The following is a 23,082-nucleotide window of genomic DNA, read 5'->3' as shown; positions in this document are numbered from 1 at the left end:
ACTTACACTTGAAACCCATCTTATCCCCTAATCTTATCTTCGTCAGCAAAGGTTTAAAAATCAGCCTCTGTCCTCTTCTGCTCTACAGTGAGAGGTTTGACTGACAGACCTGACAGACCGGCCCACCAGGTCAGGTCTGCACGTTTGCATTTAACAATATTCACCCCACTGTTGCCAACTCAGTGACTTTCTTGCTATATTTAGTGACATTTCAGACAAAAAAATTCATATCAGCCAAAATCTGCTGCTGAACACCGTCACCGTCAAGTGCGCTAAGCAGGAACGAACCATTTTATGCAGATCCAGGGGAGAGTTCAGTGCAAATATGGATGTGTGCTTTTTAGTCTGTCAGTGGTGACATTTAATTTTTACTTAGAAAAACAATTTTAGAAAACACAATATGATTAATTTTGCAATTGACAGGACCCCATTTTATTTAATTTCTATGAAAAAAAAAATTTGGAGGGCCCCCTGTTGGTCAGGGGTCCTTGGTATTGTCCTAACTTTCCTCCCTATCTGGCCCCCCTGGCCATGAGCAAATAAATCATCACAATCATCAGAAATGAAGACTTGAAAACATCAATCTGTCATTTGGTTAGTATAGTTAACTGAAATGAGTGCATTTTTCAATTTATTCAATATGACTGTATATTTAAGGTTGTTGTATCACTAAAAGGTGAACCTCAGTCTCAAGTCTTTTGATTGTTATAATTTTTCTTTTCCAGGATCCTTTTTAGTGCCATCCATCTTTGTAGCAACTCTAACCAGACTCCCTTTCCTGGCTGAAGAACAAACATTCCCCACAGGATGATGCTGCCACCACCATGTTTCACCAAGTTGATTCTTAGTGGGGAGCATTGTTCCACCTGTTCACTGATGTGTGTAGTAACTAAAAGGCAAACAAATAGATTAATTTAGGACATAGTACGCCTGTGTTGCCTGTGCAGAGTTTGCTTTAATTTGAAAAATCCTCTTACTCCCGTGTAGTTTACATTTCACCAACTTCCCAGGTGCAGACTAAATATCTCAATATCATCTCTGCGTAGGCAGTGACCTCCACCATGGTGGGCGTCCTGTGTGGCATTGAGAAGTTCCTGGTTTGACCTCACATAGGCTGCAGAGCAGTGAGAACTCAAGCTGCTGAATGTAAAAAAAAGTCAGGATGGAAGTGATATAAGCAGAAGGAAATAAAATGAAGTCAAAAAAACAAACTTGTGTAACAAAAATGATGCATACTCCACGCCTCCGCTTGATTTATGTTATGAAACTGGTTTTGTTGACTAACCTGAAACGAGTGTCTGATCATGATCAGCAGCTGGGGCACGGCTGATCAATCAGAACGCACCTCTAAATATGAAATGAGATGTGATAGTGGCACTTTATGAAAGAGGAAAACTAATCATATGCATTATTAAGTTTTCATTTTGCAGCTTTTTGTTTATGGGGTCTCGAGATGCCAGTCAGCATCTAAATCTAAAGAGGAGCCATCAACATGTTGGAAAATGATCAAGCTGAATCGAATGGCGACATGTAAACGTTCCTCGCCACAGCATGAAGGTTATGTCTCTCCATCTGTCTCCTGTTTGCAGCAGCAGAGTTGTCATAATTTCCACCTGCTGAATATTTTGGTTTGTGCTCGAAGAAATTCATCAACAGACAGATAAAAACATGTTTCTATCCAAAATAGATATAGCAAAAGCAAAAAAGTATTTAAGGAAGTAAATTTACATCTGGGTAACAATAGACTTTGTTTTGATTAAACAGTGGCTGCCATCTGTTATATTACAAAGGTTCAACACCGCATTAAATCACAAACCTGCACAGCCATCCTTTACATATCAGTCAGCAGATACTAGAATGTAGATATGCTAATGTTTGACCTTGACTATAAATAATTGTCTGCAGCAAAGTTATCGACATCAAAATGAGTGCTGACTGTACAGAGCTGAACGTGTACACTTTACTTGGAGTCAATAACTTATTTTCCAATACAGACCTTAAATAAGCGTGAATAGATAACATTTAGAAGTTTTAAAAGTCTTATGAAGTTGTCAGCATGAGTTGAAGATAGTTGTAAAATAACAAATATCTAATTTCTACAATATTTCCTTTGGGATTCATCAATTGGTTGAAACGTGATGGCCTGATGTCACTGCTGTTTAAAAACATGGATTATATTTTTGTTTTGTGCATCTTTGTATATCACAAATGAAAGTTTCCTTATGAAATCTTATCTTTTTTGACAATTTTGAGCTGAGTTGGTAGCAAATGAGGGCTTGTTCGGGATGATTTTATACCTATCAATATGAGAGATGCAAGCATATTGCATATTCATTATTAAATCAATAAAGCGGTCATACAATTGTGACTTGAGTGGATATTTTCAAGACTTTGAAGGCCTCGAGGATATTGAAAAGTAGGTTAAATGCTTTTTAATCATATTTTGCTGAAGGTTCAAATGAGCACTTTGATGATATCCACAGCAAAATAACTGAAGAAAATGTTAGCTATGTCAAATATGAAATAAAGTACTTTATATTGGGCAAACCTCAATGTTTAGCAGCTTTGAAAGAATGGTGGTTAACTTCCTTTAACTCAACAGATCGCAGAACCAAGCATAGCAGCATGGTGATTATCATCAGACGGAACCTTTAATTTATCGATTGTACCAGTCTCATTGTTCCTGTCTACTCCATCAGTCTCAAAACGTCCAATTTACAATCTGAATGGCAGTGAGGCCCTGCAGTATTGAGCTGTGAGTAATGCTGCTGTGACCTCTGCAGAGCTTTTCTCTGCCATTTTCTCATTTCGTGCTGGGCTTTGAGGCGACACGTCAAAATATTGACAGGAAAACACACAAAGCCTTTACACACGGTGTGATAACAGTACCATGGCTGCTTGGCAGACTAGGGGAAAACAGATCTCTCATATGTGTCACTAATATATCAGTGGAACTGGAAAATTTTAAGAAACAATGGAAAGAATATTAAAGTAAGCAGCAGTCTTCGTGATGCGAAGGGGAATAATGGAAGTGGAACAAATGTGACGGAAAGCAGCAAGGTGACGGTCCCAGTAAACAATCGTCGCAAATAAAAAAGAAAACTTTAATTTAATTCATTATTTACTGCAGAAAAAAGTGTCAATGGCTGCTCAGTTGGTATCACTGTTGTGTAGCAGCCAGAAGATTTGATTGAGTTTGATTTCTGACCAGAGTTCATTCTGCCTGTAGCTTGCATGGTTTCCAGGTACTCCTGCTTCCTCCAACAGTCTAAAAACATTAGATTAACTGGTCTCTCTAAATCAGTGTGCCCATGCTTTGTTGTTACCCTGTGATTGATTAACTAACAAAGAGCTTGATTTGTTTGACAAGGTGCAGTATGAAAGCAAATTGCATCGGCTGAAAGTGTAACAAATGTTGCATCTTTGGTCCCAATCGAACCGAGTCTAGTGGACTATGAGGTCTGAAAACACCCTTATGGTCCTACATAAGTTTTTCTATTGAAATAAAATTCTTTCTGTTAAAGACAGTTTTCAGAATGTTAATGAATTTTGTCTCAAAGAAAACTATATCAATCTGATTTTGAAATTTAACAAATCAATAGAAAAGAATTTTAAAAAGCTGCAAAATGAATCGCCCATTGCCGCAACTCCAGAAAAATGTAATGAGTCTGATTTACTCTGACTCTTGAACATTTTAGAAACCATAATGTTCAGCTTTGAAGTAACAGACTTGTCATGTTTTATTTCTTTTTACTAACTAACTCAGATCAATGAATGCTTTCTAACAGTGGAGATTCCACGTTTTTCCCAGAGTTATATGTATATGAGACCTTGGAAGGATTCATAAAAGTAAGTTGGACTGTAATACCACTGACTAATGTCTACAGCAGTGGCTTTAAGAGACATAGTTGAGTGTTTTATGAAGAGGGAGCTGAATATAAACTGACTGAAGTGACAGTTGAAGACTGACAAGAGGGCTGAGGAAGCAGGTCGCCTCTTGACAGTAGAGACACTCTGAGGAGCCGGGAGACGAGGCAAACTGGCCAGACGCTCACAGGAGACGCTCACACAGACTCCAAATGTCACTCGATGTGAATTAGAGATCTCCGAAGGCGGTTCGCCCATAAAGAAGGGGTGAGAGGGGCTAACATTCCTGATGGTTGACCTTTTAACTTAGACAGACTATATTCCGCATTTTCAATCCTTCATTCACTGTAGTGTTTTGTTATCCTTTACTTTTCTCTCAAAAAAGCGAAAAAGAAAATCTACATCTGTACTGAAAAGAATTGTCAATTAAAACTCTATTTAGAGGAGGTTTTCCTTCTTTAGAATAATCATTGTTTTGTTTTCCCAAACCGTTCTTCTTTCAAACAAAAATCTCAGTCAAAGATCAACTTTTTTTGGAGACGCCAAATTGGATTCTCCCTCCAGGATCACAGACAGATGAGCGGCATCAGAGTAAAAACACACATTTGATTTGAGAACGTTTGATGAATACATCATGTTGTGACAGTTTTACTGTTGGAGTAAGAGATGTTTTAGTGTTTATTCAACTGATTAAACTAACTGATTTTAAATGATAATCTGTTGGAACAATTTGAAAAAATGTAGCCTAAAGCATCTTTTACTGTGAGTGCAAGGATAATATTTGTGCATGCACAAAGATCTTTGTTTATGCCAAAGGCATGCAGCTTTTGTTCTGGATGACTGTGTGTGTTTCCTCTCTGTTTCTCACCCTCCACTTACTCGCTCTCTGTTGTAGCATTCAGTTTTTAATCAACTGTTGGAATGCAACCAAAAACTTGGACAATCATAAAGAGCGGCAATCAAATATAAACAAGTTCACAGCTTTTTCTTTTTTTTTCATAATACAATATAACAATGCATCTCTGTTTATTTCTGCAATAAAAACGTGTTTATTCGCCTTATTGCAATAAAACCCAACATCAGCGAGTGCTGGGTGTATACCTCAGACTTGAAGCTCATTATGCTGTTGTTCTGCAAGAGTAAGTCTGTTTTCATTTCTCTCCTCTGTGCATGTTTGTGCTTGATTACTCACTTGACTGTGTCCTCCCAGCTACACCACTGACTCTGGTCCAGTTCCTGCATGTCTAGCCTGAATTTGGTCAGGCAGAACTCCTCGATCACGTACTCGTAGTGGGCTCCACATCCCAGCGCCGGGGAACACTGAGCCACTGGTAAGAGCACAGTGAGGGGAAAAAAGAGAAAATGAAGAGAACAAAGAAAAAAGGGAGATAGGAGTTAAAACTTGTTATGGATGTAATTATATCCCAGCATGATACAGAAAGCTGGATTCAAAAATATATGTTTAAAATAATGTAGCACATGAGTTTTAATCATAGCAATGATGTTCAAGTCACCACGGTTGTAACATATTCAGTAAATTAGAATATACTTTCAGTTGAGGCCCATTATTATTATTAAAGGTATTATTATTATTATTATTATTATTACCTTTTGAAAATGTATAACTTTCATGCAGGTATTAAACATACTTTTCATTAAGGCTACGCGTCTGTATTAATTTTTCTATTGGTATGATGTAATATTTAAATTTTTATTAACTTTAAGCAGAAAATCATTATATTGTGTTTCACTTAGTGAAAAAAAACCTGAAATAAATTGACTTTTCAGTAATATTCTAATTTATTTAATGGGTGTGTATAAATGAAGTACACCCTCATCACTTCTAGCGCTTTATGTATAAAGACACAATTGAAATGATTTGGTGAAATGAACAAAAACATATAATATCATACACATGTTCAGTATTTATTAAAGAAATATCTTTAAACATTTCCTTATTCTCAGGTCTGTTCGTGGTAATCTAATTGTGCTCTCTGCTGTTTGTTATGTAAATCTGCACTTTTCTCCATCAGCTATACAGTCTTTCATCTCTCTTTTATATCTGGACATAAAAAATCTGTGTTTTTATTTGATAATAATTGATAACTGGTAACTTACTCCGCTGCTACATTCCACCAGATTCTCTTGCCACCAGAAAAATTGAGAGTTGTTTTGTAGAAATTTTGTATTCGATTTTTTTTAGAATAATATTGTCATTATTCTGTCTATTTCTTGTCCCTCATCTACTGATTTGACCTTTAATGACTTTGAACTTCACAAACAAATAACCTGCAGCCTGGTTGTTTTCTTCCCACTATTTCATGCACTTTTTCCCTCCCAGTAATGTTTTCCATCCTACCAACCGTGAGTTCATTCCAGAACAACCTCTGAAAGCTGTTTTCCACCCACTTCTCCACTCCCCTGCCTCTGCTCTACCTTCACTTTGCTCATTCTCCTCATTAGAGGTTAATGATAACTCTCTGTTCTGTACTAAGCTAATGTCTGAATCTCCTAAGTCCTCTATCTAAGAAACCTGAATGCAGCTGATACTCTGAAAGCTGTGTGCTGACCTCAGAGATGTTCAAAGAAAACACAATAATTCCAACTGGTTTTAAAGGTTATCAGTCATTTTATCCCCCACCACTTTGCAAAAATGGCTTTTTACAAAGATAACATTAATGTTATCTTAAGGTCAGACTATTCTCCTTACAAACAAAACTCCTTCATATTTCACTTGCTTCACCTACATTTCTTTGTAGACAATATTAACAAAACACCAATTTAGGCTTCATTAGACCTTTTTTCCCCATTCAGCCTCATTTCATAGCACATATAATTGTGAGGTACTAATTTCTTGGTTTTGCTTTGGGAAAGTTTTACAATATGATCCCTATCATATAAACTTTATTTATGTATTACATTTAAAAACAGTAAGCCCTGATCAAAATTATGAACATAAACATGCAAAAACAAAACAAAAGTAAAAGCAAGAATGTACACCATAGACATATTTTTATCAACCAGGGATGCGAGTGCATAATATATCAGAGAGGAAAAACATTTCAAGATTTTAAAGGGACAGTATTATGTAATTTCTAGGCACATACTACCATTTTATAGCACAATAAAGTAACTATTATCTTCAGTTGTCATAAAAGTGCTGTACATGTCAAACATGACAAAAGAAACAACAGATTTTATACTTTATGCTGTTTGCAAGGTTTTTAGGAGCATTGGACTGAGAAGCAGATGCAGTTCCACCAGGTGTTTGCTAATTTCTAATTTGGTTGCGTTGTGCCTGTACATTCATGTATACATTCACAACACAGATTACAATAGTATTCTAGAATAGTAAGAAAAACTTGTACACCTTCTGCAACTTTTAAAATTTCAAAAAGGAAATTTTGCAGGATTTTGAACACAACTGAAAATGTTTTTCTTCTGTCACATCTTGAGCTTTTTAACTGTCTGACAACAAAAACAGAAAACATACAAATGAGAGATGACTAATCACAGATTTGGACACATTGATATTTAGTGTATGAATCCAGAACAAAGAAATAATTTAGATGGAAGAGTCTAAACTGCAAGTACTGTGATGCTCTTATAGTTACCTAATTGACAAACTGTATGTAGCTCATTTCTAGTGAATTAAAACTTAACAAATGGACATTAACTGTCTCATGCAGGGATTGTAATTTTAGCTTTTTTGTTTTACTCTAAACTGTACTTCCTGTGAAATGAAAATTTGTACAAAACCTCTGAACAGAGAAAACTATTTATAGCGAAACACGTCTTTATAAAAGCATATCAAATCGAGAAGTCTCTCAGGCATATACACATCCTTATATGTCAGAAAAACAGTCTGCATGGCCAGAGTCAAGCAGTTTGCTGTAAAAAGAAGACCTCTGGCAAACCATGCAATCATAAAGGCCAGGTGGCGCTTTGCACAGGCATCCAAATAAAAAAGGTTTTGGAACAACGAGATATACACACATAATTTCTTCTCTGAATATCCTGAACTAGACAAGTCAGTGACCTGATGATAATCTAGCCATGTTGCAGTCCACTTCCTGAAGACCAGACTGAGAGCACTTGGCGGCTTCAGACAACTTCACTCAAAAATGTACTTTAATAAAGGTTAGACTTCGAGTTAGGAATAAGTCAATGGCAAATAATACTTTCCAGGGGTTCACCAGTAGGGAATTGTTGGACTGTTGGGTTAAAAAAGTTCCACCGGTCAACTCTTAGTTATGTTTAAACATGTTAAATTTAAAAGTTTTGACTCCACTTATGAACATAGATCAAAAAATGTTAAATATTCCCTGTTGGAGCTGTATGTTAGAGAGGAGGGAGGATGGAAGATGAAAAAGAAGGTCATGAATATTAAACAAAACTTGTTTACATTTATGTAAAGTGGTTGGTGTTAAAGGAAGCTGGGAAGTCTTTTCTCCATCCCTGCAAAAATCTAGTCAGGGATGGAGAAAGAGTGATTTTGAGTGAACAGAGATAAAGAGGAGAAGAGAGATTATGTTTGTCATTCCTGAGGAATCTGAGATCTTCCAACTAAAAGAGAAAACTGAACTGTAGAACTGAGCAGTTTGTTCAACTTAAGGAAAAATAAAGTCTGCTGGAATGCAAGCTGCTACCTCCCACATGTTCTGACTTCACCACATAAAGAGTAAAATACTCCCTTTACTTATTATGAATGTCCTCATGAAGGGAAAATTGGTTGTCAGACCTTTCCAAAATAAATACAGTTAATGTGCTCCTTTAAACTCAAATCAATCAGGGTTTGGACAAATGGTAGGTAGTATTTTTCTAGTGATGTAATTTTCCATTATAATTATCCTTGTCCGATTCTGGAAGTTTATATTATAGAATCGTTTTCATCAGTTTAACAAACCAAACCATACTAAGGGTGATTTGGAGACCCTGCCAACAATCCCAGCATTGTTTTTATTTTTGTTAAATCTGACATAGTTGCTATCTGTCTATTTTTATTAATACCCAAATATGCATTTGTCCTGATTTTCTCAATCTATAAAAAATAGTTTTAAAGCACATTGTTCACATAAGTGACAGAAAAACATTTTTCAGCCAATTCCCTCACTGTAAAAGTATTTGTACAAGGAAATCTTCTAGTGTATATTGGGCCCTGAGGCTTACTGTGCATTAAACATCCATTCCACTTGAGTGGGCTAATTGAAGCCTGATAATAAAGGCTCAATAGAATACATGCTGATGAGCAAGAAAGCCTGGAGGATGCAAGAAACTGCATAATCATGCCAACAGTTTGGGTATACAATGGAGATATAAGTTATTGTTAGAACAGAACAGTGGAGGATTATCTCATTGTATTCACAAGCAGCCAACAGTTTTTGCCTGACAGATAAATTGTTTAGCTACTGTGGAAAAAGTAAATCATGGGTGACACAGGGTGATTGGACATATTTTCCTTTCTGCTCTCAGTTTCATTTAATTTGGACTCCATATTGGCTCAGTGCAGAAAACCCCAGGCTAGGATTCAAACCGAGGACCTTCTTCTTGCAAAGCAATCAACTGCTCCACCATGCAGCAGTAGGTAGATCAGTATTTATATATTCAGCAATTGGCTATATGTAAACAACAAACATAGTGTTTTGTAAAATGTATTGCCTACTATCCCTATCAACGTTAACATGTGATTAATCTAAAAAGTTATACCAAATACATTTTGGTTTAGTTTCTAGTGCAATATCTTAGTTCACTTGAAATGAGACAAAACCAAGTTATAAGTAACATTTCAGTGAGATATACTGTAGGTGATTGCTTTAAGTCAAAAATTCCTTTATATTCATAAAAAAGTACTACTTCCATTGGCAGATTATTTCACTTGTAATACAGAAAAAAATGTCTTATAAGTGAAATTACTCACCAGTGGAACTACAGTAGTAGATGTTCTGTTAATGGCAGCATAAAGGTCCTGGGGGCTTTTTGCACAAAGTTTGCATGTGCACAAGTAGATTCTTAGTAGCTAGCACGGTTTTCTCCCACAGTTAAAAAATAAAACTCTAAATTGTTTTTGATGTGTGTCTGCCTGTCTGCATGGTTGTTTGTCCGTTTATCTCTATGCTGCCCTGTGATAGATTGGCTACCTGTTTGCTTGTGCCCTGCCTTTTGTCCATTGATGCCTGGAGACAGGCAACAGCCTTCCCCCATGGATGGATGGATGCTAATGGAGTAGTGGAAATACTATGTTTTGTTGTTTGTGTTGGTAATAGTTGGTAATAGTGTCGGTAGACGCTCCCATCAGTTGTTTTTATTGATGGTAGAAAACAAACCATTAAGGAGGTGTTCAAAACCAGATATCTCCTAAAAGGAAAAACACCTGCCGGCATTGCTTCCATCAACATTTTTCATCTTTACAGCAACGTATCTCGGTTTTTATCACTTCATTTCCCACCCTGTGACTCAGGTGTTCAAATCAATTTTGTCCTCCGGATACTCATAGTGAAGCAGGGCATGATGAACCTGAAGTGAAGGGTATGATTCACTGAGATTTTCCTTATTTTTTTCCCTCCAGCTATTGATTAGTTTTGACTTGAAACTAAAAATAAAGTAACCTTTCAAGCCTAAGTCAATTTTTATTTTTTATTTTATTTTATTTTTTACATTTTTCTTGATTGTTACTGAAGATGGGAAGGCTGCAGGTAGGCACAGTTTAAATTTTAGTAATAAATAGAAGAAAATAAAAATTGAGAAATTGATTTATATATTTAGAAGTTTCAGTAGGACCAGTTTAATCTGCTCTCTCTACTAATTTTACATAAGGTGTGTATTTAAAAATAAGGTGTTTATTATCTAAAAATATCTCTCTGATCATCAAATACACTAAGCTTTGTCCGAATTTAATATGTAAGTAGCCTTAGATCTGTTGTTCACTTTCTGTCCTTTTGACTTTAGAGCAATTCTGTCTTTTGCTTTCGACCATTTCAGCCTCAAAAACTAAAGGTCACATGTCTAGTGCAAACCCAGTTTGGGTATTTCAGCAAATCTGAGCTGCCCTTTTATAGAGATAGAAAGTTCTTAATAAATCTTAAATTGTGTGTTTGAGCCAATGTCTAATGATCACTTAACGGAATGGAGGGACTCTGAAAGGAATGGGTGAGGGGAAGGGAAGACGTCTCCACAAGACATAGCACTTTATGTGGAAAACCAGGAAATGTTTTCATTTGACATTGATGAACAGAGCAAGATAAACTGGATTAAGAAATCTGGGACATTTGAGAGTAATGAAAAGCACAACAGTAATAAATAAAAAACCAGGCAGGAGAAATTTTCTGAAATTTGGAGTTGAAACCACAATGTTTTTCAATGTTTAAATCATTTTCTTATTCTACATCTTCTGTAACAGGGATTTTCTTCCCTGTATTTTCTGCTGAATCATTTCTGAGCGCAGAAAATGATAATGTTCCACAGTGACTCTCGGGGGAATAAATATTATAGCAGAATTCAGGTTTATTTTCACATATCACTCACAAATGACCAGATACAAATCAGATCAGACATGGTTCTAAAAGAAGGCAATTTACATCATATTCATTTGTGGTATAGGATGTTTTACTTCTTTTGTTATTTCTTTTTTTTTTTTTAAAAGGACAGTTTCATGAGTTTTGTGACATAAAAAGCAAGTCAGTGCTTCATCTGCATGTTCTCTCTTCTACTCATGGACAGTATTGTAGTAAATATTGTCCATATAAAGGTCAAATAACAAGTCTGCACATCTTATCTGACAGGGCCTTCACTACAATATGTGAGAAGTTATCACCTTTTTGCAGTTGTGTACAATACAGCACATTACATGAGAATCAGATGATAAATATTGAGGACTTGAAGCTGTTTACCTGCCTTACACTTGTAGAGCTTAACTTTCCCAAGCCAGACAAGAGTTTCATCATGATAATGTAATAACATCCTATTCCATGTGCATGTTATTGCATTTATTGTCGCCAGTGGAGCTTTCAGGATTGACCACGGCAAATGTTTCAGCTTCAGGCTTACACAGGAGTGAAGAAAGATTAATGAGTCTTAATTCCTTTATTTTCCTCTTCTAAGAAGCAGGATTTGTTGTGATGTGAGGTTTGAAAGAGGACCCAAAAACAGAAACTGATAGTGGAGGAAATGAGCAGAGAACTTACAGGTAAACATGAGAGCAGGAAATGGAAACCGGATGAGCGCAAGAGAAGGTTCCACTTATAAACAATGAAAACGAGGAGCTTGAATACTGAGGCAGGAGAGGAGAATGACGTAAGAAACAGGTGAGCAACTTAGGAGATAAGTAGATAACATGTGGAATAGCACTGAACAGGGGAACCGAGGGAAGGAGATAAATAAACACATATCACACAACTCAGATCTACAAATTAGAAATACAGAAAATCACAGTAACATAAGAGATTTAACAAAAATGCACAAAGGGAAGAAGACAAGAAATATATACAAAACTGAGCAAAAAGGAATAAACTATGTGGTGAGATCTTGACAACAAATATAAATGGACACACCAACCTGTTTTCTGGCAGTATGTTAGTATTAGTGTCTGGAAAAGGACCCATTTGAGAAGCCTCTAAATTGTTTGTTTGCTTGTTTCTAACTTTTATTTAACCATTGAGACTAAAATTTTATTTTACAAGAGTGTCCTGGGCTATACAGCAGCAATAGTCATGAATCATTAAAATAGTCACAATTGGTGGGCACTGCCCCGTTACCTAGCGACCGTAGCTGAGCCCTGCCCATCCCCTAGCAACCAGGAGGAGTGCCCATCAGCAATTTATTTTGATTTAAAGAGACCAGAGGCCCTAAGTCAACTCATTCTTAAAGGAGCTCATAACAGGCAGAACTGACAAATGTGTGAATCTAAATTTGCTGTTACAAATTTGTATCTAAGGGCAAGTGACAGCAGCTTAGTTTCTGTCTGTTTCACACTTTGCGAAAAGATTAGCCTCCTGCAGACTGTTGAGTTATGGATGAAGCAGCACAGTGTGAATTCTCGCTGTGTCAAAATGAAAAATATAGGCAATGGAGCAGTGCAGCTGTTTTCTTTCAAAAACTAATTAGATGCCAGATCTGCTCACAAATGAAGCAGCAGCATCCCTCTGCCACTTTCTCTTTCTTCAGTGTCATTTCCACACCAATGTTGCGCAGGAAACCTTCATCTTTTGCCTTTGAACAAAATAATTTCTGACCATTGCAACCCTCTCACCTCATCAGCCATCTAAACACCCACTCCTTAGACTTTTCACCACATTACAGTCATGAATCATCTCAGTTCATGGAGAAGCAGTGGAGAAGAGGGAAAACGCCATGTGCTTCTCTTCCCACCTCTCTGACAGCTCAATTTAGATTCTCTGAACTTACACAGATTTTATGCATATTTTAAAAAACCCACACATTTTACTTCTTCCTGCACAAAAACTTCATCTGTTTGATGTTTCTGCTCAGAAAAGTTTGGACGTCTGAACACAACAATTGATTTAACTTTTCATCGCTGTTATTTTTTTTTCTTAAGGAAACATTTTTAGGCAAGGGTAAACAAATGTGGTTAACCACTTGCTGGATTAGCAGAGACAGGAAAAGTTTTGAGTTAGCACAGAGGGAAATCAGAGCTGATAAGATCAGATTCCCAAAAAGTATTTATATTATAATTTTCTGCACTTTCAGCAATGATGGTTAAAAATCATGTGGTTGACCACCCTTTTAAAAGGTCGAATATCAGAGAACCTAGGAATCTTGAAATCATAAAAAACGTAATTAAATCCTTGCTTTCAGTAACTGTGAAAGTAACTTTTCAGACCCAACGAGCCGTTCTAACAAGTAGGGATCACATTTTACTCAGTGTCTCCAATCGGCTGTTCAGAAATTACAATTGTCTTCAATTTTTCCTCCTTACTGGAAGCAAAACATCCATCTTAATCTCCAATTTAAAAACTTACTATCAAGCTGGAGAGTTTTTCCATTGCGATTTTTCTCTTGGGTGGTTATTGTGTGAGGTCCAGGTTTGATGTTGCATACATCATTTTCCCAACTTTTGGCTGCGCTTTCAGGTGCAATGTGCTTGCTGTCTGTCTCATGCAGCTTTTTTCACATATTTCTCAACCTGGAACATAGAAAATGTGAACTACAAGATGATCTTATCAATTTAAGAGGCTGCAGCTTGAGTACAGACTTTGCCAATATTTGATTCTGTTTTTATTATCCTTTCATCTTCTCTTTCGAAGGAATGTCATCAACTTCTTTATCTGTTTATACTCTCAACTGGTTATTTCAGTTACTGGTTGTCCTTGTAACACCTAATGCAGAGAAATCAGCAGAATGTACTGTTCCTTTCAAAGTCAGCAAGAATTTGCGTCTTCATCACTCATGGCAAGTTCTTCTAAAATTGTGTACCGGTACTTATTTTGTTTTTCTGCTCTTTAATTCGTCAAAAATTTGCCAGTACCTAATACTATTTTTTTTTTTTTTAGCAAATTAAGGATATATTTTGGACAAATGCATGAAAAAAATGTCTGACCATGTTTTCTAAGGGAGACTAAAGGTTTTGGTTATCTGGATATAAAGGTGAGCAAGGTACAAAAAAAATATAGGATTTAATCCAAATAGTCAGTCATAAATAAAAGATGAGCATTTTTTAAATGGCTACATTGCTTGTCATTGTGTTTTTCTATCTGATCAGAGATACTTTACTCTGCAGCTTGGCACTGCACTGCACCAACGACAGACTACAGACTTGCATGGACTCAAAGCAGCAAGTAAGGCTGATTTACATATCTGCAGATCACAGAATATTAAATCAGGCAAAAAAGAAGAGCAACATCCAAACTGTGCTACAATATAAACTTACGACTTTCATGTTAACAAAACATATCCGCAATTTAAATGAACTACACAGAGTTTTATTCTTTGGAGAACAACTTTGTTTTATAGTTTTTTGTAATAAAATGCTACTATTATTTTTTTTACTTGTTCACTGGTGTCTATTTTATAATTAGACGTCAACCTTGATGTTCCATGTAACTGTTTCTCAATAATTAATAACCGCAATAATTAATGGACTAATTTAGCAGCATTGGTTTCCTGCTTAAAATAATAAAAATTACATCTTGTTTTGCAATTTAGTTTTAGATCTGCCGCTAACTCTGCTTCATCCCCCCAGCTGAAACAGGAAGGTGATAACAAGACCAGAAGTCTTCATATAGTTCATGAGCTAGCACAAATTGCTCACTAGACACAACTTTGACCCCCATTCTCACAGAATAAGCTCATAGAGTTAGTTTGTTACAGTGGAAGGCTTCACAAGTCGTACATATCATTTGTTTTTCAAGAAAGACAATCCTGCTCGCGTTCAAATCACACCCTCAAGGTCTTGTTTTGTTTTGGGCTAAGTATTTGGGCATAAAGGGTCAGACAAAATGTTTGAATCTCACATAATAATTTAATTTATATAGCAACATTATGAAGTACAATTATGAGTTCAGAACAATAAAGGATAACAACACACACAAACAAACTAAATACTGTGATCAGTCACCGATTTTTATGGTAAATTACTGTAATTCACATTTTTGTTGTAAATGACAAGGCAGTAAAATCAGTGATGAAATGTCAGAAAAATTTGATTTGCTTGAGTGGCTTCAGATTTGTGAACATTTAAAATGCCAACCACTAATAGAGCTGTTTATTGGCATACACTGATGTTAGTAATTTTACCTGTCAGTTCTCTTTTATCTACTGCTGATTACTGTTTTTTTTTAGATTAAATAAAAAAACAAACCAAGAGAATTATGGATTCATATTAAATTATACTTTTATCATCCAATCATATAATTTCTCTGGATAAAAATGAGGCAGGTCTATTCATTACACCAACATCAGAGTTAATGCACCCTCCTCCCACCTTTGCTATCTGTCCCAGTCAGCCAACTGGAAACTCTGGACGACTTCATGCAGAATCAAACATCCCTAAAAGTATTCACAAAATTAAACAGAATGGCTTCAGAAAGACATGAAAACGAGTCGTGCACATCTGCAATGTCTGCAGTCTGGCACCACCGCCATGCACACTTCCAACTTTTAACACATGCTAATTGAGATGCTCAAAATGTGAAACACGTATATGAAGTGAGGCTCATTTTAAAGGCTCAGAACATTGTTTTTGATCCTCCTCCTCCCTTGCAAACTGAGTCCCAGCTGCTTCCTTAAGGTCTCCACACATGCAGCCCCTCTAATTGCTACAGAGTTTCTACTGGCCCATCTGTTACTGTTACTCTCAAAAAGCAAATGTCACAATATGCTGACCTTCTCGTGACTAATGTAACAGCAGGTTGCAGAAGACGTAATGCTGATGTAGCAACTGTATTTGTACCAGGGCTGCACAACATATTGTGACTATAACGTCATTGCAATAATCAGTATTAGTATGCTTTGAACTTGCTTTCAAAACAGATTTGCACCATTAAGGATTTCCTCTGTTGCTTTTTATCACACATAAATGTTTCAGATCATCTCAGATCAACTGATTAAAAACCAAAGCAGTTTTCAAAATAGGTTTTTATTTATTAAAAGGAAAAAAAACAACATGTAAACTACCTAAGGCCTGTTTGAAAACATAATTATACACAAGAGTTAACTGTGAATAACCTCATATTTTGGTTGAGTTTCACAAAATCACTTACATACAGTAGATGCTGTGTGACACCATGAAGCTAAAATATCTGAAAAAGCAACTAATCTTTCCAGCATCTGGGCATGATGACTCTAAACTCTAACCCTATACAGATTTTCTCATTTCATGTGTACAGCAGCTGTTTCAAGTGAATATTTTGATGTGGTCTAGTCAAAGTCTGGACTTTAATCTGATTGACCTTGGGAAGGCAGTTTATGCTTGAAACCCAGGAGTTATCATTGTCTGTTCAGTGATAGCTCCTGAGGTTATAAAAAATCAAGAAGAATGCTTTGAAAAAATAAAAATGGGGCTGAGAAAATAGGATTTACTTTCCACATTTTCCTCGTTACCGGAACCAATAAGGCATCCAAGATTTATTAAACCACATTAAAAGCCCAGAATGCAGGCAAGCATGCTTAATAATAAATGGTTTCTCTCTTAAGAACATAATCCATTGAGGTAAATGAGATTTGTATCACAGGGATTATGAGCTGGGGATTGTTACTGATCCCATATAAAACCAAATTGATTGCATTTATAATTGATTTGGTATTTAATAAGGATACAGATGACTGCAGCAGAGTAATTGGTTTTTATCTCGTTCAAGTGGGACGTCTCCCTCAGAACGCCTGTTTTCTAAGAAGGAAGTTCATAAATAAAGACCTAGCTTGTCCTAGCATTGCTGTTGTTGTGTCTCTAGTGAAACAGTTTGCTTAATATAGCTGAGGACGAAGCCCCCTACTGATAAATGCTTGAAACTTTTCTATAATCAAAAATATATAAAACACAACACATTTTCTCTCCTGTTTAAGAGTTACATTTTAAGTTTCCAGATATTTTTAATTTTTATTTCTTGATAAAAAAAAAAGTCTTGAATCTGTCTTAGTGCTGTTATACCCCACACCAAAATAAAGAAGCAGCAGTTGACCTTTGCCCCCCCTGCTGTGGCTCATCATGCTGCCAGCATCTGGGAACCAAACTCCACTTGAACGCATCACAAAACTGACCTTTACCTGAAATCTACACATGGGGAGAAGGGCACAACTCTGTAGAGCAGAGTAGGAGTCAATGCATTATTCAGCATAGAAACTTACATAAGGTCAATATTAATTCACTTATAAATATCCAAAATAATTCTTCCTTAACTACATGTTTTTATGTGTTTAGACTCCGTTTTAGCTGGTATGTTAACAAACAGAAACGGTTTTGCAGATTAGAGGTGCCTAGAAGCCCTAACGTTGGACCACATCCGCAGAGCTATTCTGACTGCTAATTTAGCATTTCTAAAATTTTAGGAAAAAAAACACTTCTATATTACAGAAATCCACATTCATAATAGGATAGAGCTATGAATGTCATTCTCACTTTGAAGAGTTTTGAGTTGGGAACAGTTTGACAGTCAGATTCAGGTCAGAAAGTCTCATCCTATTCCTTTAGAAACAACAACAATCTGACTTCTAAGAGCAACTTTCATTGTTTTTTTTTACTTTTGTTTTTATTCATAGGTCAATCTGTTATATTTTTATAGAGACATCAAGATTCATTTATTCACAACTGACCGTCACAAGTTCTGCTTTTCCGCTGCCACCGTCCAACCTCTGCACATTCAGGTTTGCCCACGTCCCTAATAACTAGAGCAGCAGTGTGTACTCTCTCTAACAGATTGCACACATTTATTACACCCTGCAAACAGACGCACCTTCATATCGCGCCCTGCACACCGAAGTAATGTGCACTGCTACAATTACTGCAAAGATGGTGCTTTTGTCTGTGCGTTAGTGTGTGCCTGCCACATTCATCTCTGTCAAGTGGAGCTCCATCTATCAGCAGATTATCATTACAGTAAGCAGGGCTTTCAGCACAGATAAAGGTCTGCCCGCACTGGCTCTGTTTGGTAATAGCATACAATTAAAGGGGATAAAGAGCCACACAACAATAGGATGATGCGCAACACAGTGGAGGATGTTATCTAAAAGCTCAGTGGGGAGTCAACAGGAAGATTGCAGATTGTGCCATAAAGTAATAGTCATCTTTTTTGTCTCTCTTATCACAGATTGCAACATTTTGAGGACTTTGTACATTTTCCGTCGACAGTTTCATATTATTGAAATGCTAAAGTTCACAAAATAGTCGCTCAGCAAGCTACAAGCAACTTAAATTAAAAGTAGATTTTAAAAATTGGGCAGCGGTGAACAATCTAATTCATAATTAAACATTCTGACTGAGAATAGAAAATGAATAATGATTACATTAATATTAATCTCCTGAAAGGAAATTAAGCTGGATTTCAGAAGAGACAGAAATAAACCCGACCTCGCAAAGTCCGGAAATATTTCTAGTATTCTTTGGAATATCCATAAATCTGAGCACAATTTTAAAAATTTGAATTTCTCCAAAATATAAAACCTTTATGAAGAGCAGTTCAAGGAATGTATTGGGATTATATGTAGAACATCATCACAAAGCAGCATGTAATTGTGAATTGGAAAAAAAGTCATAAAAGGTATTAAAAACAAATTTTAATAAATTTTAAAAAGTTCACATCTGTGTTTCTGTTCAATCCCATTTACTCTGGCCTGATATAAAATAAAGGGCAAACAGATGTAATGTCTAGTTAGATTTACTTGATTAACGTTTTAGAAAAAAATACCTTTAGAGGTAATTATACTGCACTATACGTTTTACTTGTACTTGAGTTATATTTCATAAAGTATTGTTAATCTTGCAAATGTAAAATGTATCAATGCTCTACCAGCACACTGCAAAAACACAAAATCTTCAAAGTAATTTTGGTGTAGCTTCTAGTGCTAATATCATAGTAAACTTGAAATGAGACAAACTTACAAGTAACTTTAAGTCAAGATATTTTTCTCATGTTTTAAGTGAAATAATTTGCTAGTAGAACAAGTATATATTTTTTTATCAATATTAAGAAATTATGTACTTGAAACAAGCTCCTTTTTTAAACGTTACTTATAAGTTACTTTTATCTTATATAAAGTGTATTTTGATATTTGAACTGGAAACCAGACCAAAAATAGTAGATTTGTGTTTTTGCAGTGTACCAAGAAACTTCACTGAATTAAGGCCAACGTTTGGTTATATGCCTGATGTGATTATTATAAACATATCACTGCTATTTTTTTGAGAGCAGATAAGGATGGAAAGCTACCAAAACGAATATTATTCACCGAAAGGACCATGCAAATTATAAGCAGAAGGATGGTCTCTAAATATGAAGACGTGTCATTCTGTCCGGCCATTTTCATAAAACATATTTATGAGGGGAATATGTTTTAGATGGGCTAAGAGAAACTCCAAGAGGCTGCGAGTGTTTACAACAGCTACAATAACAAAGCAGGAGGGGGGCATGTGGTTTATGAGAACAATTACCCAACACATAACGACGACTTCAGAGAGAGTGGAAAGGTCCTGAGCTGCATAAACACAGAAACCCTCCTTTGTTTTATTGTCCTGTGACGGAGCGGGTGCATCCACGCAGGCAGCAGAACCCCACATGGAGTGGTGTCAGAGGTTTAAAGAGAGGTGAGCAGAGGGCTGCTGGAGCCAATGAGGTGGAGACAAGGGCTGCAGGCTGTCTGGGTTATTTAGAGACACAGGAGGAAAGGGGAATTCTGCTTTGTGCTCCACTGTCAGATTTTATACATAATGTAGAGAAGTCACTAATTTGGGTCATTGTTAGAAATTTGTTGGCTACACAAACAACAAATGACTTGCAGGGTTTGTTTGTGCATATTATCCTTTGGATAATATGGAAAGGTTCAAGTTTGGTTAGGAATGTGCTGCTATTTTTAGGCACAAAATAGCAGGTTAGCAATTACTAGAAGAGATTGATGGCCGTAATTTCAATGATTACTGAGAATGGAATACTTTTTGACATTGATTTTTATGCAGATGTAAATAAAAAGAGATAAACGTACATTTTTCATGGGATTTTTTTTTTTTTTTTTAGGCCAAGCAGGTTCTGAGTAAAAGTTTCTGGATGTTTGTAGTTAAAGACCTAAGTAATGAATAATAAATAATTCATGTTGCATCAATATTTTTTATTTTAAGATGTTCTTTGTCTGTTAAAATGTGGCTGTAAAGATAAAAACAGTCCATTTGTGCTTACAGACCAGGTTTACTCCATTCTAAAATTGGAGTCGAGAGCCACAAAAAATCCTTCAGTGGGCTGCAAATGGCCACCACACCACTATTTGGACAGCCCTGTATAGCGTTTTTTATAACGCACATGAAATGAAAATTCCAACAATATGCAAACATTTACTGCAGAAGTACAGTAAAATTGTTAAATGGTGTTAAATCATCTGAGAAATGTTAAAATGCTTAGGAAATTATTAAAGTGAGCACCTCTCAGACTCCAGATTTTTATTTGGACTTCCTGACCTGGTTACATAAACCAGACCATGCAGTGAGGTGATATGTGCCTGGCAACATCAGCTTTAGTTTATGTTTCCATACTGATAAACACCTGGAGGACACACAGCATGCATGATCACGCCCACTGATGTGCTGTCAGTGTTTGCAGTTTTAGAAAATATCACTTCAAAACTACAGCCGTAAAGACTGGAAACATTCACACATAAGCTTAAAGGCAGTAACTATATTCCTGTCTGTTTACACCGATGGGAAGATCACTTTTGGCTGTGCGTGCTAGAAACCTCAGAGCAGTAAATTTAGTGTTACAGCGCCAAACTCGCTGATGGACAACAGCCAGCTCACGGGCTGTTTTGGAGGTTGTTTGGGTGGGAGTGAGGTTCGGGGGGCCGAGGAGGGGGCTGATGACTGTGTTCCCCCGCGCTCGCAGTTGCCAACACCAAAAAAAAAAAACTCTCATCCACTCATGCTTTCACACATTTATTAAAAAGGTTCAGTGAAATCATAGGGCTGCTACGGTTTCTGTTTTTAATTTGTTCTAACCAGTCTGCTCTGCTTCTTGTTTAACTTTAAAACAGATTCAAGCAATATAATATATGTCAAATCTGCACTTTAAAGGATTTCTGTTTTGAATATTAAGGTGTGAATACAAAAAAAACAACCCAGTTCTTAAAGGGTGCCTATGGTTATCCATGTAGATCTACAGGATGCTTACAAGTAGGGTTGGGCATTTATCATATCTTTTATCATTTATTGCACAGGTGTCAAACTCCAGTCCTCAAGGGCCGGTGTCCTGCAGTGTTTAGATGTTCCACAGGTACAAAACACTGGAATGAAATGGCTTAATTACCTCCTCCTTGTGTAGATCAGTTCTCCAGAGCCTTGCTAATGACCTAATTATTCTATTCAGGTGTGGTGCAGCAGAGGCACATCTAAAAGTTGCAGGACACCGGCCATTGAGGACTGGAGTTTGACACCTCTGATTTATTGTGATAAGAATTTTGATTTATTGTTGCCTTGATAAACACACTATTATTGTAGATGTTATTTTTACTATTTTCTTCTGTGTTTCACAAAATCCTTAATCAATATCAGTACATTTAAAAATATGATTACATGCAGTAACTGTGTGGAGTTCAGTGAAATAAATCCCACTTCTTAAAGTAAGTGGCATCCTGAAGAAGCCAATTTGAAATGGGAATGTTTTCCAAAAGCAGTATTTGTGTTTGTGGTGCTAAGCTTGTTGTGTCTTTCAATCACTGCCATACAGTTACATACATTAAAAACAAAGTAATAAATTGTGTTTTTAATCATCATTCTTTATCATTATCACAACAGTACCACAAAATATCATGATAAACTTCAAAATCCACATTGTTCACCCCTACTTACAAGGTGCTGAAAGCATTTCAGGTTATAATTGCTCATTTCAATTCTGTTCATTTATATAGCAGGAATTCACAATGCCATCTCAAGATAATTTACTAGACAAAAAGGTTCCATTCATATCCATTTATGTAAAACTTAATTCAGTCCAAATTCACACAAAAATAATTCTCCCTTTAATCTGAGAATTATAACCTTTTTCTCAGATTTCTAATCTTGTATCAATCCATGTCAAAATCCAAATAAACAACTAAACATTCTTAGATGTAGGTCAATTAGGTTGTCAGCATAGTTCAAGAATCACTTATCTGTTTCTTCCTTAAAGGATTTGTAAAAAAGCACTTTATTCACAGTGAAAGCATGTCCCAAATTTATTTGGTAAATTTGAGTTTTGAGACTACATTCACCTAATGGTGCATAAACAATTTAAACAATTCTGATTCTGAGATTAAATTCAAAATTCGGAGGAAAAAGTTTTTTGTTTTTATTTCTGTCCCTGATCCTCTTCCGTACAATGCAATCCAGATGGTCATAAAATTTTAAAGCATTCTCAATCTGAGCGGCAGGACATTATTTTCTTTTCTTTAATTTGCACTTTTAAAAGCTTCTAATGTTTCAGATTACTGGAGTGCAACATTCACTGCTGTGAACTACGGCTGCCTCCAGAGGCTGTAGAGTCTACACATGGTAGATTATGTTGAAAGCAGAGAGATGCAATAATATCTCCT

At 36.2% G+C, this 23,082-nt stretch overlaps 1 protein-coding gene across 1 annotated transcript in view; it reads right to left on the bottom strand.

The window, feature by feature from the left end:
* Window positions 1–23,082, bottom strand: part of ramp1 (receptor activity modifying protein 1) — a 55,067-nt gene that overhangs the window by 16,250 nt on the left and 15,735 nt on the right. Inside the window, exon 2 of the mRNA XM_032566880.1 lies at window positions 5,060–5,195. Within this exon, the coding sequence (XP_032422771.1) occupies window positions 5,060–5,195 (136 nt within the window). The remainder of the gene's footprint in view (window positions 1–5,059; window positions 5,196–23,082) is intronic.

The sequence above is a fragment of the Xiphophorus hellerii genome, chromosome 7 (assembly GCF_003331165.1).
Source record: "Xiphophorus hellerii strain 12219 chromosome 7, Xiphophorus_hellerii-4.1, whole genome shotgun sequence".
Taxonomy (NCBI): Eukaryota; Metazoa; Chordata; class Actinopteri; order Cyprinodontiformes; family Poeciliidae; genus Xiphophorus; species Xiphophorus hellerii.
This window is presented reverse-complemented; position numbering and strand designations above follow the sequence as displayed.